At 51.4% G+C, this 16,469-nt stretch overlaps 1 protein-coding gene across 6 annotated transcripts in view; it reads left to right on the top strand.

Annotated features, from left to right (window-relative positions):
* Nucleotides 1-16,469, top strand: part of GNAL (G protein subunit alpha L) — a 71,342-nt gene that overhangs the window by 7,545 nt on the left and 47,328 nt on the right. Inside the window, exons 1-5 of one of the 6 annotated variants that reach the window (XM_032467347.1) lie at nucleotides 8,694-8,833; nucleotides 9,385-9,626; nucleotides 9,867-9,939; nucleotides 10,615-10,669; nucleotides 10,821-10,940. In XM_032467347.1, the coding sequence (XP_032323238.1) occupies nucleotides 9,485-9,626; nucleotides 9,867-9,939; nucleotides 10,615-10,669; nucleotides 10,821-10,940 (390 nt within the window). In that variant the 5' untranslated portion in view covers nucleotides 8,694-8,833; nucleotides 9,385-9,484. The other 5 variants (XM_032467348.1, XM_032467349.1, XM_032467350.1 and 2 more) reach the window with 5 other exon arrangements.

Here is a 16,469-nt window from a genome sequence, read left to right as displayed (position 1 = left end):
GCTGGCTGGACCCGTTGCTGGAGGGAGTGGTCTGATTCCCTGGGCCCCTGGGCCGGTGGCCACAAAGAGGAGGCCGGCCCTGGGGCTGGTGAGCACAGCTTGTGGTCAAATCTGGATGTCCGCATCGGCGAGCTGCCGTCCGTTTCTGTTTGCGGTCTCCACTGGCATGTTCTGCCCAGGAACTTACGGTGACGGGGCAAAGCCCAGGTATCACCTAAAGGGACAGCCGGAATGTGGGACTTTTGAGGGGCTCCTCTGGGACCAGCAGCTACACAAAATCACAAAAGTAAGTGAGGCTCAGGTTTTCGTTCCCCCCACCCTTTCTGTAAACACTCCTTTTCCCAGGAGCCACCACCAGACACCTCCACCTGTTCCATCACAGCTGCCCCTGGTCTCCACTCATTTTATGTGTAACTCCCTTAAAATGCCTTTTTATTTTTATTGAAGTGTACTCAGTTTGCAATGTTGTTAATTTCAGGTGCACAGCACAGTGATTCAGTCATACGTATATACGTATATTTCTTTTCATGTCCTTTTTCATTTCAGGTTATTACAAGGTATTGAACATGGTTCCCTGTGCTGTACAGCAGGACCTTGTGTTTACCTTAGAATCCCTTTTTACCTGTAGACATCCAGAAGTTGAAGTCCATGATCAGACTACATCCTACGAGGGTCATGTCCACACTGATTCACCCCTGTCTCCCTGGACACTTGACCAAGTCTGCCATAAAATAAATGGGAAGTTATCTCTGACAAAACAGAGATGAGAACATGGAAATTCCAACCCAGAAGGATTGCCTTCTGTTCTTTATTTCTTCGATGAAATATAATTCACGGACCATGAAGTTCGCCTTTTTAAAAAACTGTACAACTTGGTAGGTTTTTAGTGTAGTCACAGGATTGTGGAACCATCACCACTACCTAATTCCAGAACATTTTCGTCTTTCCAAAAGGAAGCCCCCCACCTGTTAGCAGTGACTCCTCGCTGCGTCCCTCCCCACCCCTGACAGCCACTAATCTATTTTCTGACTTTATGGAATTGTTCTGGACATTTCACATAAATAGTCATACATGTGTAGTCTTCTATGCCTGGCTCCTTCCACTTAGCACAGTGTTTTCATCCATGTGATGTGGGTCCGTACTTCATTTTTTAAGGACAAATAATAGTTCCCTGCATGGAATGGCCACATTTTATTTACATTTGTTTAGTTGGTGGACATTTGGGATGTTTTCACCTTTTAGCTGTTATGAATAATGCTGCCATGAATGTTCACTTGCAAGTTACCATCTGGACATGTGTTTTCGCTTCTCTTGAGCATGCATCTGTAGTGGAATTGCTGGATCATATGGTAACTCAATGTTTAACTTTTTGAGGAACCACCGGACTGTTGTCCAAAAGCAGCTGGGTGGTTTTTCATTTCCACCAGCAACATGTGAGGGTTCTGATTTTTCCACATCCTCGTCAACACTTGTTACTGTCTCTCTTTTATTTTTTGTCACAGCCACCCTAGTGGGTGTGAAATGGTATCCACTTTGCTTTTGACTCGCATTTCCCTGGTGACTGCTGTGGAGCGTCTTTCTGTGTGCTGACTGGCCACTTGTGTATCTTCCTCGGAGAAAGGTCTATTCAGATACTTTGCTCCTTTTTTAATTGGGTTATTTGTCTTTCTATTATTGTGTTGTAATTTCTCAACTATTCTGGATGCTAGAGGCTTCTGTTCGTAACCACACGTAAGTCTGTCCTAACCTTCAGGATATCTGTTCAGTAATGAACAGTGTTGGTTTTGCCTCTGTTTTTATCATCGTAATTGCCTTGTAGTTTAGCAATGTCAAGAGTCTTAATTCCAAGTTTGTAAATACAAATCTTACCAACATTTACAAACTTAGGGGGAACGTGTGTAATTTTCTAAACAACTTAAGACGTCGGTATACTTGAAACACCTTTATATCAACGGCACTGTTGAGTCAGCAGAACCGGATGATGGATGATGAACGCGACGATTTATCAGCAGTAACAGAATTACAGGGACGTCGGGGGGTGGAAAAGAGGGAGGGGCCTTGGGAAGACGGGAGGGAGGAAATGGGCAGGGGATGCTGGGAATTTTGAAGTAGGCACTTTCTGTTCTCTGATTAGCTGACGTAAGAGAAATAGCGAACAGAAAGGGAGAGAGAAGCCGCGGGGAAGGATGCGGAGCGGGTGGGTGGGTACCAGCCCGGCGGGACCCAGGGCGTCGGGAGGCTCGGGAGCCGCTCTCGGCCGGTCGTTCCTCCGGCGGCCGCCAGGTGGTGCTGCCTCGGAGTTGACGGGCGGCGCTGTGCCCGGACACTCGGTCCCCACCGACCACCCGGGGGTTGAGTCGGGAAACCAGCTTGTACCGCGCTCCAGGTGTGAATGGTGGTGCTGGGCGAGAGGTGAAAGTGACAGGTGCCCGGCCGGTGGCGGAGCTGGGCCCGGAGGGGCGCCCCGCTGGCGAGGCCCTTACCTGCACACATCTGCACGCGGCAGCATTCTCCAGTGGCAGTGAAAGCGGCCCCTCCTCTGTGTGGTCCCTTTTTTCTCTTCTAGGAGTAAGTGTTTGTGTTAGAGAACCTCCAAGCCCAGGAGGACTTGTGTGCTCGGGTGATTCTGTGCATCCCGGGACAGGTTGGGCACCTGTCCACCCTGCACTGCTGTGACCATCACCTCTGTCCTGGAGCAGACACAGGCTTCCTGACGCCTACGTGATCAGTTCCCCCGTAAAACTCCCAGGCACTGCCCTGCTTCTGACAACTCTGACTTCCCGCGTCCTCGGGATAAAGAATAATCCTTAACAGAACCCACAGCCTGAGAGTGTGAGTCCTGACTCCTTGGGGGACACCAGACGTGCGGCCCATAAAGACTTGGGGAGACCGACGATAAACTCCACGTAAACAGCCCAAGTAGGCAGCAAGGAGGAAGGCAAGGGACGGAAGAACTGAGTGAGAGTGGTTCTTGTTTCGGGGTGACTGATGGTGGGTCCCTCCCCCCACCCCTTTACTTACTTACCTGCTTGTTACCAGCGTGGACAAGTGGTATGCCTGTACTTTTCAGTGGCTTAGAAGTCACTGCTGGGGCGGGGAGGGTATAGCTCAAGTAGTAGAGTGCATGCTGAGCATACACAAGGTCCTGGGTTCAATCCCCAGTACCTCCTCCAAAAATAAATAAAACAAGCAAGCCTAATTACCTCCCCCCTAAAAATAAAAAATAAAATTAAAAAAAAAAGTGACTGCTGTACTTAAATATTTTGGTGCTGAAATCATCCCAGATTTGACCAGATGAAAGCTCCTTCAGTCTGGCTCTTGTGTTCTCATGACCTGCCACCAATATTTTAAAGCGGTTTTCTACTTTCTGGCTTAACCACATCCCAGGTTTATCTTGTAGTGCCCCCCACACCCACCCGCACCCTGGGATCTGCTGCTTCTCGGAGGCACCCTGGCTCCTTTTGGTGGTAGGTGATACTGAGGACCACATCCGGGCACTGGGTGCGCTCACTGATACTGGTGTGTCTCATGTCTGGGTCTTTTCAGAGACAGAATGAGGGAATGTCTGTGCGCACACACACACAGGTGCACATAATCACAAACACGTAGGTACATACTATAGGAATTCCGATTGCTGCAACCCCCCCCCGTCCACCCCACAGGCTTCTTGCCTTTCCCCATTCGTATTTGTACATCACCTCCCTCCTGAAAATCCTGGTTCTCAGCAACCCCTCGATACATCTCTCCATCCGCTCTGTCCTGTCACTCATACACTCAGTGGTTTGGGGTTTGTCTGCACTCAGAGTCTCCCTTCTGAATGTCAGTCTTTAATTTACCTGTAGTTTAAGTTCATCAAATGGTTCCTATTTAAAGACAAAATAAACAAACCACAAATGGCAAATACAGACACTGGGCTGCCATCCTGTTCAACAGCCTGCCAGCTTCAGGAAGAGCCATTCCAACTTTGCAGAGAAAGGAACACAGTTCCCACCTGTGATCAGAGGAGTTCATGTTCTGTTTAATTTCATACACAAGCTGACATCCTATCACAAGGAATACTGTTGCTTTAGGCTCTGTAACTCAGCCAAATTCTAAAAGAAACCAGTTGCTAAGGCAACTGAGCAAAGAGTTAATTAATTCATCAGTCATTATATGCAGATTAATCTGCCGGAGTTAGAACGGAGGTGGGCTTGTTTGATCATCATTCCTTTTGGAGGAGAGAATGGTGCGGTTTCTTCCACCTGGCAGGGCCTTCGAGTTCCTTCTGGAAAGGCTCAGGCTTTGAGATCAGACAGGGCTCCACTCCTTTCGGGCTCCTGGGGGACCTTCAGACCCACAACCTGATCTGCAAACTGGGGATGACCTCTGGCTGTTGTGATGGTCAGAGCCTCTAGAGAGAGAGCACCTTTCAGCATCTTGTAAAAATAAGGCGAAGAGTGACTTGCAGAGGTTAGCACACGTCACTCCAGGAAAGGAAGGGACATTTCCCTTCACTTTTATAGTTGGCCCCACATGCCCCCTGTGCTTCTACGATGATCTCCACAGAACCCCGAGGGCTTGGTTGCGTGTCGGCCCCTCTTACCAGAGACTAAACTGCTGGAGATCCGGGGCAAGGTCAAATTCATCCTTGTAATCTCAAGGATATGTGTGTGTAGGATTCAAAAAATGCTTTACGGTGAATAAACGATGAAAACGCCTGGTTTCCAGCGTCCTTGGAGCCTCCTTTTGTCCCGGCTCCACGTTGCCGCCTGCTGGTAAGAAACTGTAACTGCATGTTTGTAAACAAGGAATTGAAGTCAGCTGACTCTTAAGTGTCAAAACAAGTACCCTGCAGCCACCTGAGAGAAGGCTCGCTCTCTCCCACCACGGTCACGATGAAGGTGTGCAGAAAAGAAACGCTGAAAATGTTTCCCTCCTTCTCTGATAAATAATGTAAGCAACTGGCCCCAAGAATTTTTTTTATTTTAATGGAAGTGTAGTTGGTTTACAATGTTCGTTTCAGGTGTACAGCGAAGCGATTCAGTTATACATGTACATATATGTATACATGTGTACATACATTCTTTTCCATTGCGACTCGTTACAAGACACTGAGTCGAGTTCCTGTGCTGCACCGCAGTCCTTGCTGTTTAGACCGCGAGATTTTTTTTTAAGAGCGCTGTGATGAGACCGGGGAGCGAGCTCCGCTGCTGAGAATGAAAATAACCCACACGGACTATTTCCAAGACACTGAGAAAGGACAGAGGGACAACAGCTGCCAGGTGTTGAGGGGCACAAAGGCGAACGTGGCACGTGCCCCGCGGCTTGTCTGCAAAACGCGCTGCGGCTTCCAGGGTCCGGCACCCTCGGTGCCTGTTCCCTCGCCCACACTTCGTTTCTCCTCTTTTAAATCTTTCCACATACCTGCTCCGGATGTCTTAGAGTGCCGTTTTAACCTTTAGTAACCTCGGAAGTGTAACATGATAGACCAGCTGTTAACTTTTAAAATACTGATTTTTTTTTAAATTAAATTTAGTCGATCGGCTCCCTTGTGCTACACAGCACTCTGGTCACTTTTCAGACTAGCTCAGCACACCCTGGATCCAGGCCTTTTGTGGCATGAAAGAGTTTCTTTGGGTGTTTTCATCTCGTTGTTACTCAGATTTCTGTGTGGAGCCTCCTTAGGATGGGAGGCAAATTTTGCTCTCGTTGCTGTCGGGGACGTGTGTGCAGCTAACCAGGGAACGGGTGCCATCTTTTCGACATTTGCCAAGGTCAGTCAGAGCGACCAAAACAAAAATAAATTTCAAAATCGCCCAGAATTCACAAAACTAAGTATGGAGGAGTTTAAGTAACGAAACTCTCAAATGCAGTAAGACTTCCGAGATACCCTGTCCTAACGTCAACAAGAGGCAGGAAAACATACCACTTTGTTTTACCTTTGCCCTTTGGCCCCAAGCTCCGCGCGTTCCCACTCCTCCCGGCCGCCCAGGGCCTCCCCCGCACAGCATCTCCCCACCAGGCCGCCCCCCATGCCGGCGCCGCGCTGCACAGCGGCCTTCATCTCCGCAGGTGGGCGTGCGCTGCTGGGCGCGGGTGCTGATGCTGCGCTGCCGTTGCCTAGCGACCGATGCCTGCCGGCTCCAGGCTGCTCCCTGAGCTCCCCAGCAGCGCCGCTCCCGCGCCCCAGGTGAACCAGCGGGGGCTCTGGATTCTGATCCCAGGGTTCAAAACTCGAATGAGGATCCGTTTCCCCGGTCCAAGGAAGAGGCCAGGTGACTAGGTGTTTTGTTTTTTTTTTTAAGTGCCTTGAACTCCTACCTGATAACAGACTTTGTAAAGATGGGCTTTGCATTTCTCATCAGAAGTGTTGCATCGTGTGTGAACGTGTTGCCTTTACATTTTAGACTGGTTAGTAGTGTTCTGGGGAACACACTGCAAGACGTGTAGTGCAGGCACTGCAGCGAGGCTGCCAGACACACCTCTTACCCTCGAATGTTCTACAGAATAATGGTCACAACCATTCCTTTTAGGGTTATTGCAAATACTAATAAATTGTTCCATGGAAAGGATTTAGTCCAGTGCCAACAATCACTGAATAACTCGTAGAAACGATTTTAGAGTGCAAACCCAAAGGATTATTACTATGTTATTGATATATTAACTTCCCATGTATATTAAGGCATTTCTGTCATATCTGTTTATCTAACCTCTATAAAATTCCACATATAAAAAGTTGTTTTAACCCTAGCTCCTAAATTTGAACAAGTGAAAACGTTTTGCTATATTTTTAAGGTTATGGGTTTCCTTTAAAGAGTATTCTTATTTTGATATAGTACTAAACTGGACAAGTAGTTTATGAATTTAAAATCTGATGGTGAAATTCCTTTCATGAGAACTGGCACTGCAGGAGGAGTCAGATCTGGCTTTAGTGAACTCATTCATCCATGCCTTAAAGATTCACTGGGCATCTCCCCTGGGCCAGGCACTGAACTAGGCACAGGTGCGGTGGGGACTCAGCCCTGGCCCTCACCGAACCCGGAGTCCCGTGGCGTTTTGAAAGAGCAGTAAACAAACCATTACAACGTAAGGTGCTGGTGAGACAAGGGAGCACAGAGAAGGGGGCCTGACCCTGTGGAGGCAGCTTCGAGGCTGGAAGGGCAATGGGGAGTTGTCCAAGTGGAGAAGGGGCCGCACGTCTCCCAGACAGAGTCAACTGGGCACCCAAGCAATGGACTCGGGTGTTCAGGGAGTGCAGGTGGTCAGAAGGGGGCTGGGGGAGCCCTGGGAAGAGGAAAGACACAAGGTCTGAAGCTGCGGAGCTTCCACTGACTCATGGACGGCAGCTGGGGCTTGGAGGTGGTGGAGGCAGTGACGTGGCCAGATTTGTGTGGTCAGTGTGGCACCAGTGCAGGTGCACGAGAATAAGTGAGCAGGAGGCCACTGCCCACATCCAAGTTGGGTGAGTGACTGTGAAATGGCAGATGGGGAGGAAAGAACAGGAACGATGTTCAGAAAACAGACCCAAAGGAACAGGGCAACTGTCTGGGTCTGCGAGAAGGAAAGGAGTCAGGCATGCACCCCACGTTCTGGTTTGGAAAACCAGGGGCCTTATTCCCAGAGAAAGGAGCAGGTTGGAGTGGGGGGGGGGGCATGGGGCTGAGCTCAGGACTTGGCCGGTTGAGCTGGAGATCCTGGGAGGTGTGCCTGGGGACAGCGATGGACAGTCGGGTGGGCCGGCCTGGAGGCCTGCTGCGGTCGGACTAGTCAGCTGGGTGTGCTGCGGGTGAAGGTGCAGTCAGCTCCCTGGGGGAGCCTAAGCGGACAAAAGCTGTGCTGCGTCTGAGGCCCCTCCTCTGGGTGAAGGGTGAGCAGGAAATTCAGAGGGCCTTGTGGTCAAAGTCAGAGGACCTGGGGTCTCCGGGAGGGTCAGAGCCAGCTCCACTGAGTCAAAGGTAAAGGCCACAGGTCACGGAAGTTCGACCCCTGGAGGTCGCTAACCCCGGTGAGAGTATTTTTAGTGACGAGACTGGGCCCGGTGCCAGGGGCTGGAGTGTGAACAGGAGGTGAGGACGGACAGGCGAAGGCAGATCCCGGTTTGCACTTGGAGCCGGTGGGCAGGAGGGGCCGTCGGTGTTAAAGGGGACAGGGTTGAACGTGTTTTGTACCAAGAAGCGGGAGGGGAAGGGAGAGGGGACCCAGGTGAGGCCCATGGGTCCCAGGGCGGCGGAGCGCGGAGACCGCCAGCGAAGCCCGCTGTCCATGAAAGAAGCCAGGCCGCACTGAAAGCAAGGGGACATCGTGGGGCTGGAGGGACGTGGGGACTGGACGGCAGAGCTGAGCGAAGCCACGCGAAGACCCGGCTCAAGGTGCCAGAGCCCCCCAGCCTGAAGACCCGATACTTGCACTAGCAACGCACCCGGAGACGACCCCCAGGCCCGCCTGCTGGCCTCCTCCCGCGTCGGGCAGCGGGAAGGCGGAGCGCCGGCGCAACAAGTGGGAACCGGGCAGCCGCCCTCCTTGGTTCCCGCTGCGGTGCCAGGCTCAAGGCCACAGCATCTTCCAGAAAAGTAGCGAAGCTGCTCGGAGCGCGGCAGAGGAGAGCCGGGGGCGGGAGGCACGGCAAGAGGCTGCGGGAGGCGGCGTGGGGGCGCTGGAACCGTCTAGAACAGGAACGGGAAGGCGGGGTGCCCAAGCCCGGCACAGACCCTCCCCCTGATAGAATATGCATGATCCTGCGCGAGGCCTCGCCCGCCCGGAGCCGGAGGCGGGGCGGGGCCGCGGGAGCGCACGCCCAGACCCAGTCCCGCTCGGGCTGCGAGGGAGCCGCGCGCCGCGTCCGGACCGCACGCGGGTGAGCCTCCGCCGGAGCCCTTCGAGGGCGGCCGCCACCCCTCTCGCAGCGTCAGCGCCCCTCCAAGACCCCGAGACCCGCGGCCAGGCCGCCCCAAGCCCGCTCCCCTTCCGGGCCGCGCGGAACCGGGAGGGCGCGCGGGTGGCCGGCAGGTGCCCGAGGTAACCCGGCGGGGATCTGATGCGTTCGGTCCCTCCGCGCCGCGCTCGACCGCCACCGGCGGGGCCGCCCCGGGCCGAGCGTGCCTGCTTGGGGTCCCCCTGGGCGCTCCCGGGCCGCGCACTCAGGCACGGGGAGCGGGGCGCGCGGGGAGCGGGGCGGGCCAGCGCCACTGGGCTCGCTCCGGCAGACCCAGCGCTCGCGGCCCCGTCTCCGCAGACTGTGCGGTTTGTCCAGCAGATCATTCTAAACTATTCTTTTTAAAAAGGCTTCGGCTCCGCGTGTCTTCCTTCCGTCCTTTGGAGTTGGGAGCTCGCGGCGGGCGGGGGGCGGGGGGAGAAACGCCTGTTCTGATCGGAAACACCGAGAGACCAGGACGTCTCTTTCAGCAGCGAGGAAGAGAGGCCGTCGTAGGATCCACACACGCCTGCGACTCCCCGCTCTCTTGTGCAAATTCCTAACTGTGCCTCGGCGTCCACGCTGCGGTCAGGCATGGGGTGTCTGGGCAACAGCAAGACCTCGGAAGACCAGGGCGTCGATGAAAAGGAACGACGCGAGGCCAACAAGAAGATCGAGAAGCAGCTGCAGAAGGAGCGCCTGGCTTACAAAGCGACTCACCGCCTGCTGCTGCTGGGTAAGGCGCGGGGCGCGCGGCGGCGCCCGGCCCCAGCGGAGCGCCCGGCCCGGAGCGCGGAGAGGGCCGGGCGGGCAGGGCCGGGGACGCGCACCCCGGCGGGCAACCAGGGCCGACGCCCCCGCCGACAGCCGGCGCGCACCTGCGCGCAGGGCAGGACACCTGCTCAGTCTGGGTTGGCGTGAGAGATGGCAACGGTCTCGGGCCGCGGATCACAGCATTCTCTCTGTTTGTTTGCAGGCGCTGGTGAGTCTGGGAAAAGCACGATCGTCAAACAGATGAGGATCCTGCACGTGAACGGATTTAATCCCGAGTAAGGAACGACCGATTTCGGCTTTGCTTCCAAACCGCACGCAGACTTGGCCGCTTCTCTGCCGGCCTTCCCACAGTGCTTTCTCTAAACAGTTGCTTGGATCTTGGAGTCTGCCTTTGAGGGAGGAAAGCATAGTGGTGTGTTGCTGAATTGGGGGTATTTAGGCAAACCCTTCCTCTGGTGGTGCCTAGAGCAAAATAGAATAACTTAACAAAATACGACTCATTAGGTATTCTGAGGTATTGACCTGCTTTGCCGGTATTGCTCTGAGCACATTTATCCAGTGTGCCAATGTATGCTTTTCTCTACATCCCTTGTCCGCGTCTATTTCAGTTTATAACTATAGACACATGGATAGATTCAGACAAAATATATCTACAAATGTAGCTGTGTAGTTCTCACACACACTACTCAGAACGATTTTGCCAGAATGTGTGTAACAAGTGTGGCTATTTAGAGCCAGAGATTGTGATGTGTGCATTCAAGTTTGTTCAGAGTCCAGACCAGAAAAGAGGGATATTTTCCTCTCCCAAATAAAAAGTCTGCACTGTGGTCCGGGGCCTGGTGTTGACCTCGAGTAGGACCATTCTAGCCCCACTGCAGCTGGAAATTTGAAGTCTCACCAATTGAAGGCAGTGCCGAAGGTAAATTTGAAACCATTCTCTTTTACTGCAGGGAAAAGAAACAGAAAATCCTGGACATCCGGAAGAACGTGAAGGACGCTATTGTGGTAAGAATTTTTTTTTTAATGTCTGTTAAGTACAAAGGGTGCGTCCTCTGCTCCCTAAAACTGCATAGATGGAAGTTATACTTTAGATTATCAGACCTGGAGCCGAACCGTTTTCTTTACCCGTGTGTATTTTTCCTTCTTTCCACTGCAGACAATTGTTTCAGCAATGAGCACTATAATTCCACCGGTCCCGCTGGCCAACCCAGAAAACCAGTTTCGGTCAGACTATATCAAGAGCATAGCCCCCATCACTGACTTTGAATATTCCCAGGTAAGTACATCCTTACTGAGATACTGTAACTGGAGCAAGATGAGACGATTTTTAACGAGGTGGCTTCCTGAGAACCAACGTTCATATTATTTCATTACTGACCTTCTTCAAAATGCAGCTGTCCGCTTAAGAGAGGTGCTTTCCTCCATACCAGAATATTAACATGTCTTTAAAATATTAGAGACCATAGGTTATAAGAAGCGCTGTCATGAATGTATAGGTAAGGGTGGAAATCAGGAAGGCCGCATACTTCTAAGAATTATTGACAGTACTTTTCCCTACGTGTATTTCTAAGTTAACAATTAAGCAGGTAGCCGGATGGCAGAAGAGTAGAAATTCCATTAGCAGAGAGAAGTGCTTTATGGTACGTGACTGCCTCTTTGTGATCAATAGAAAGATCGGAATCCAGTTTACTCTTAAGATGTGCGTCCTTCAGCTCCAAGGAGCATAGCGTGCCAGTTGCAGATACTGCGTGGTCACTCCTGAACGTTCACTGTCTCCTGGGAAGACGTGGCTTGCTTCACTTCTGCAGGATTTAGGACTTGGTCCCTCACCACTCGGGTGGCAGTATTGCTTATGCAAAAGGGTTTTAGGAAAGTTAGTTTTCTCTTGTTTGGTGGGTACACGTTTCTTTAAAACACTGTTATGGGGTGATTTGATTAAGCATGTTTCAAAGGAGAGCATGTCTTCAGCTGGATGGCTGGAAGGCGTAAGGAGATGATGGCACGGGGGAGCCAAAGCCAGGGCCTCAGCCAGCTGGAGCTCCGTGTCCTCCCGGACCTCTGTGACAGTTCACACCCTGGAAAAGTCACCCCAGACTGCGAGGTCCTAGCTGAAATCAGGTTGTTCTCATGTGGTTTCAGGTTGACACACTTAAGAGACATTTTTTTTTTGAGTTCTCAATGTTGTTCCACACGTTTGCCTAAAAGTTGTCATAAGACATCTCCTCTGTGGTTCTGATGAAGAAAAAAAGTTAGTCTTAGCATCTGACGAGAAATTAGGATCCAGACGTGTCCATCGGTCACGCAGCTTCTCTCTCCTCTTTCTGATGAACTCATACCTGATAAGTGAGCCCAGATTCAGTCTGAAATGCAGAAACAGTGACTCCCGCGTAATCACTAGGGAATCCAAAGCAGGTGCACATGTGTTTTTTGAGCTAGATCATGAATAGTTTCAATAAAAAAGATAAAATTCAAGAAACCATTTCCATGGACGGCATGTGTTTTCGTATGGATATGCTGAGGCTGAAGGCGACTGTCAGGAGCTGTAATTAACTGTCAACAGAGCAGAAGAGAACTGGGCGCCCGCAGGTGCAAATGCACTTAGGCTCTTCCAGAGGTCATCTTTTTTGGTAGTTTTTAAGCCGGCATTCTGTTGCCATCTGTGTTTCAGATGAGATTGTGTTTATAACTGAGCCTAAACTTAAATGAGGAAATTAATTTCTAAGTGTGTGACTTTCCTTATGAAAATTCTGTGCTTTACTTTGACGTGCACACAGCTTTCAGCACCAGTTATCCCACAGTGCTCTGAAACATGCAGCACTCATGGTGTCAGACTGAGTAATTCTGGAATTTGCATTTTGATCCTCGGAAGAGCGATGTTAAGACAAACCTCTGACTTGTGTACTAATTACACGTGGTGCACTTGAGACAGTTAACTTTTGTTTAAAGAAAATGTCTGCTGTTGTAAAAATCATGAAAGCATAGCTAATTTAAGTATTTAATAGTACACATAACAAAGTTATGAAATTAGTACTTTTTTGGGATTAAATCCTTGAGAAAGCCTTTCTGTGTCACAATCCAATTCCTTGAGGGTCTTAAGTTTATCTTCCTGTAGATATAGAACAAATTTTGAACCAAATATATCCTATCATTAAAAATTAATTTCTGAGTTCTTTAAGAAAAAAAAAAGTGAGAAGAATGTTTAAGATCCTTCTTTATTATTAAGAATTTGAGATTCTGCATGAGATTGCTGTAATGAATACTGTGTTTTAGAGGTACCGTAAAATTTCCTCTGAGAACGTCTCACTTCCAGTTACCTTACACTTGAGTTTAAGTTGAATTGTACGAAAGTTGCATTGGAACAGGAAGGAGAGTGAGGCTAGTGTGGCCCACCCAGCGAAGGGTGCGGGGGCGGTTCAGGGCGAACACAGGGGCCAGAGCTCACGGGCCTCTTGGGCCTGATGGGTACCATTTGCAGCTTTCTCTCCCGCCTGGGCTCTGGACTGGGTGCCACCTGGGCCACGTCTGGGTGTCCCTCTCCCTGCGCGGGGGGCGATGGAAGACACAGCCCTTGCTGATGACTGTGATAGAACGCATGCCACGTGATCATTTACACAGTGGGCAAATATTGTGGTTCCCCCACCTCCCAAAGACTCTTAGCATGACGCCAGACAAAATCACGGGTGAATTAGGGTCTTAATTTGTTTGCTTGGTTTTTTCTTTCTTAATAGGTGCACGCTGTATTAGCGCTTTCTAAAACATGATTTGCAAGATTTTTATGGGGCAGGGCTTCCTGGCGCTGCTCTTAGGAGGGTGTGGGCTGAGCCATGCGGCCCCAGGGGGCTCGCGGCTGCTCCTGCCTGCCTGCGGCACACACTGCCGGCCTCAAGGTCGCACCATCCAGGTTGGAGGTTTTCCTTGTGATTTTTTTAACCAGCTGAACCCTCTCGCCCCCACCCACACCACCCAGAAATCCTCTGAAGCCCACAGTGTAAACCAGGCAGGAGCCCCAGGCTGCAGCCTCCACACGGGCCCCCAGCACCTGCGCTCTGCCCTCAGCAAGCCCGCGGCCCCACTGGGCACCGTCAGCAATGACGGGGGTGGGCGTGGGTGAGGCTTCGTGTGCATCCTCACGGGGGTCGTTGGCAGGTGTGAGAGTGGGGTCTGCGTCTGTGTGCTCGCCGCCATCTGCTGTCCTCAGGGATTTTCTATCCGGATCAAAGAGAAAAGCATCATCTTCGGTATTCTCAGGCGTCATTAATAGACAGGTCACTGCCGTGGACGTGGTGGGGCCTTGCCCAGCACACCCTCCCCGGGTCCTGGCCGCCCTGACCAGGTCCGCAGCCACCAGGCTGCCGACATGGAGGCCGACCTGGGGTTTGCAGGTTTCCCGGCCATGCACCCAGCTGACTGTGTCTGTCCAGTGAGAGGTTTCTGGAGCAGAGGGGACTGTGCAGTGGTTTTTGGTGGCTGGTGATGCCCCCCCACCCTAGGCTTTTCCTGCCAAAATAGAGTGTGAAGGCACCGCCCAGGGAGGCAAGGGACGCGGGAGAGGGGTCTCCCTTATCTCCTTTGGCTTCTCTGGCTCCGACTCTGCAAATGTAGCAAAGGTCTGTGGCACCAGGGGGAGTGGGCACTGCCCTCCGCAAAGAGCGTGTCATCCAAGGGAGCGCAGACGCAGAGTCGAAGCCACCTAGAGGTGTTCACAGGGGGCTGTTGGGAGCACCTGGGGACCCCACCCAACCCGCCACAGGCTGAGCCGAGACGTCCTTGGGTGTCAGGTTAAGGGCAGAAGGGGGCACAGAGCCCAGGGGGCACCTTCCAGGACCTGCAGAGGCAGGGAGCGGGGGATGGGTGGACAGACCACTGACGCCCTGAGCGCCAGGCAGCTGGGGAGCCTGTGTGCCGCCTGCAGGGGTGGGCGCCCCCCAGCCCAGGTCTGAGGGTCAGGAAATGCCGTTTTCTCTGAAAGGAACTGGCCTGCCGGGGTGGGGGAAGGGGACCCAGGGCTCTGTCCCCACAGCCCGTGTGCTGGTAAAGGCGCGGCTGTCCCTTTAGGAGAACTTTCCAGGTAGATCACTGACCACACTGGGACCTTGCTGAAGAGACTTTTTTAAAATGCCATCTTCTTAATGACTGTTTATCGTGAAACAGTTTTAAACTTACCCGCCAAAGGCAAAAGTGGTGCCGAGAAGTCCAGCCCCTTCCCCAGGTCCGTCAGGAGCTGACATCCATCTCCACGGACACGCGCTGCTCTGGGCTGGTTGTGGCCCTGGCGCCCCCTGTGTGTATTTACGCGTGTGTTTCCTACGAACACAGCCGTCCGCTTGTGTAACCAGAGCACGGTTACCGAAATTAGGGGACTTAGCGTTAATACAACATCTATTCAAATTTCACCAATTGTCTCAATAATCACAGTGAAATTATGATAATAATGATCATGCTGTTGATAAATCTGGTCAGGAATCCAGTCCAGGGTCTGCTGCCTTCCTGGTGGTCAGGGGGTGTTAACTCTGGTCACGGAGGGAAGGAGTGAAAGCGGGGTCTGCCTTGTACCCCCCACTGAAGGTACCCTTCCCCTTGTAATTCACGTGTGTTTTGGGAATGTCCGTCGAGTCTGTGTAAACACCTGGTTCTTTCCGTCCACACTGTCGATACAGCACACCAGGGTGTTTTATCCCCAGTAAATGAGGGAAAGCTGCTGGGAAACTTTTCTGCTCTTTCTGAAGGCTGTAATGAAGGGTAAATAGAGGCTGAGGCCTGCTGCCACTTTACATATGTAAAGTGTGTCCTTTGTGCTGCTAACGGAACCCTGTGAGGCTCACCCAGAGCAGAGACCCCTCGTCTACACCCGCACGCTGGGAGACCTGGGCTGGAGCCCTAAGACACACTTTCCCTGGAGTATTTTTCCTCATAGGAGACACATCCTAAGATCACAAAGTAAGGCAGCATTTTTTTTCAATTCGTTGGATAAGATGTCATTGCAACTTCAGATGCTCTGAAAGTTTGAGACTGTCATTGTCAGGGTGCCCCTCAAAGGTGGACATACTGGAGGCTGAGCACTGGGCTTACGAAAGCCCAGTTCGTTTCTCAGGGCACTTGCGCTTTTCAGAAGCATTTGACTTCAGAAACACCTCAGGAGGCTGGGAAGGGATGCATTTGGGAGTTTGAGATTTGCGAATATTAGCCACTAGATATAACAATATATTTTTTAAAAAGTTTCTGCTGTGCAGCACAGGGAACTATATGCAGTATCTTGTAATAACCTTTAATGAAAAAGAATATGAAAATGAATATATGTGTGTACATGCATGACTGGGACACTGTGCTGCACACCAGACATTGACACACTGTACCTGACTGTACTTCAATTTAAAAAAAAAGAAAAAAAACCTTAGGAATGGGGCATGGGGTCCTTACCCCTGCAGTTTTATGTTACTCCGAGGGAACACACTTTTAACTGTTCACCTGTCTCTTGGGAAATGGAGGAGGGAGGAGAATGAGTTGATATTCTTTTGTCAGATGGAGGCTTGAGTGAGTCAACACACGTGGTATACGACGCAGGTACACGGGGCTTTCAGAGGCAGAAAAATGCAAAGATGCCTTTGAAACACTGGCTCTGTAATTTTTGATCACATGAACCCTCCATGAGTACATGGGTTCTTTCTTCACCTTCTAAAATAATCCCACGCTTTTTTTATCCTGTCCCATATCAGGGCGTACAGACTGACTTAAATCAGCTCTGTGCGTCATAAAGCCATTGCACTTTTTAAGCTGTGTTTGTATTTGTTTGAAGAGGAAGTATTTG

This window comes from Camelus ferus, chromosome 24 (assembly GCF_009834535.1).
Source record: "Camelus ferus isolate YT-003-E chromosome 24, BCGSAC_Cfer_1.0, whole genome shotgun sequence".
Taxonomy (NCBI): Eukaryota; Metazoa; Chordata; class Mammalia; order Artiodactyla; family Camelidae; genus Camelus; species Camelus ferus.
Note: the sequence above shows the minus strand (reverse complement) of the source record. Positions and strands in the feature narration are given on the sequence as shown.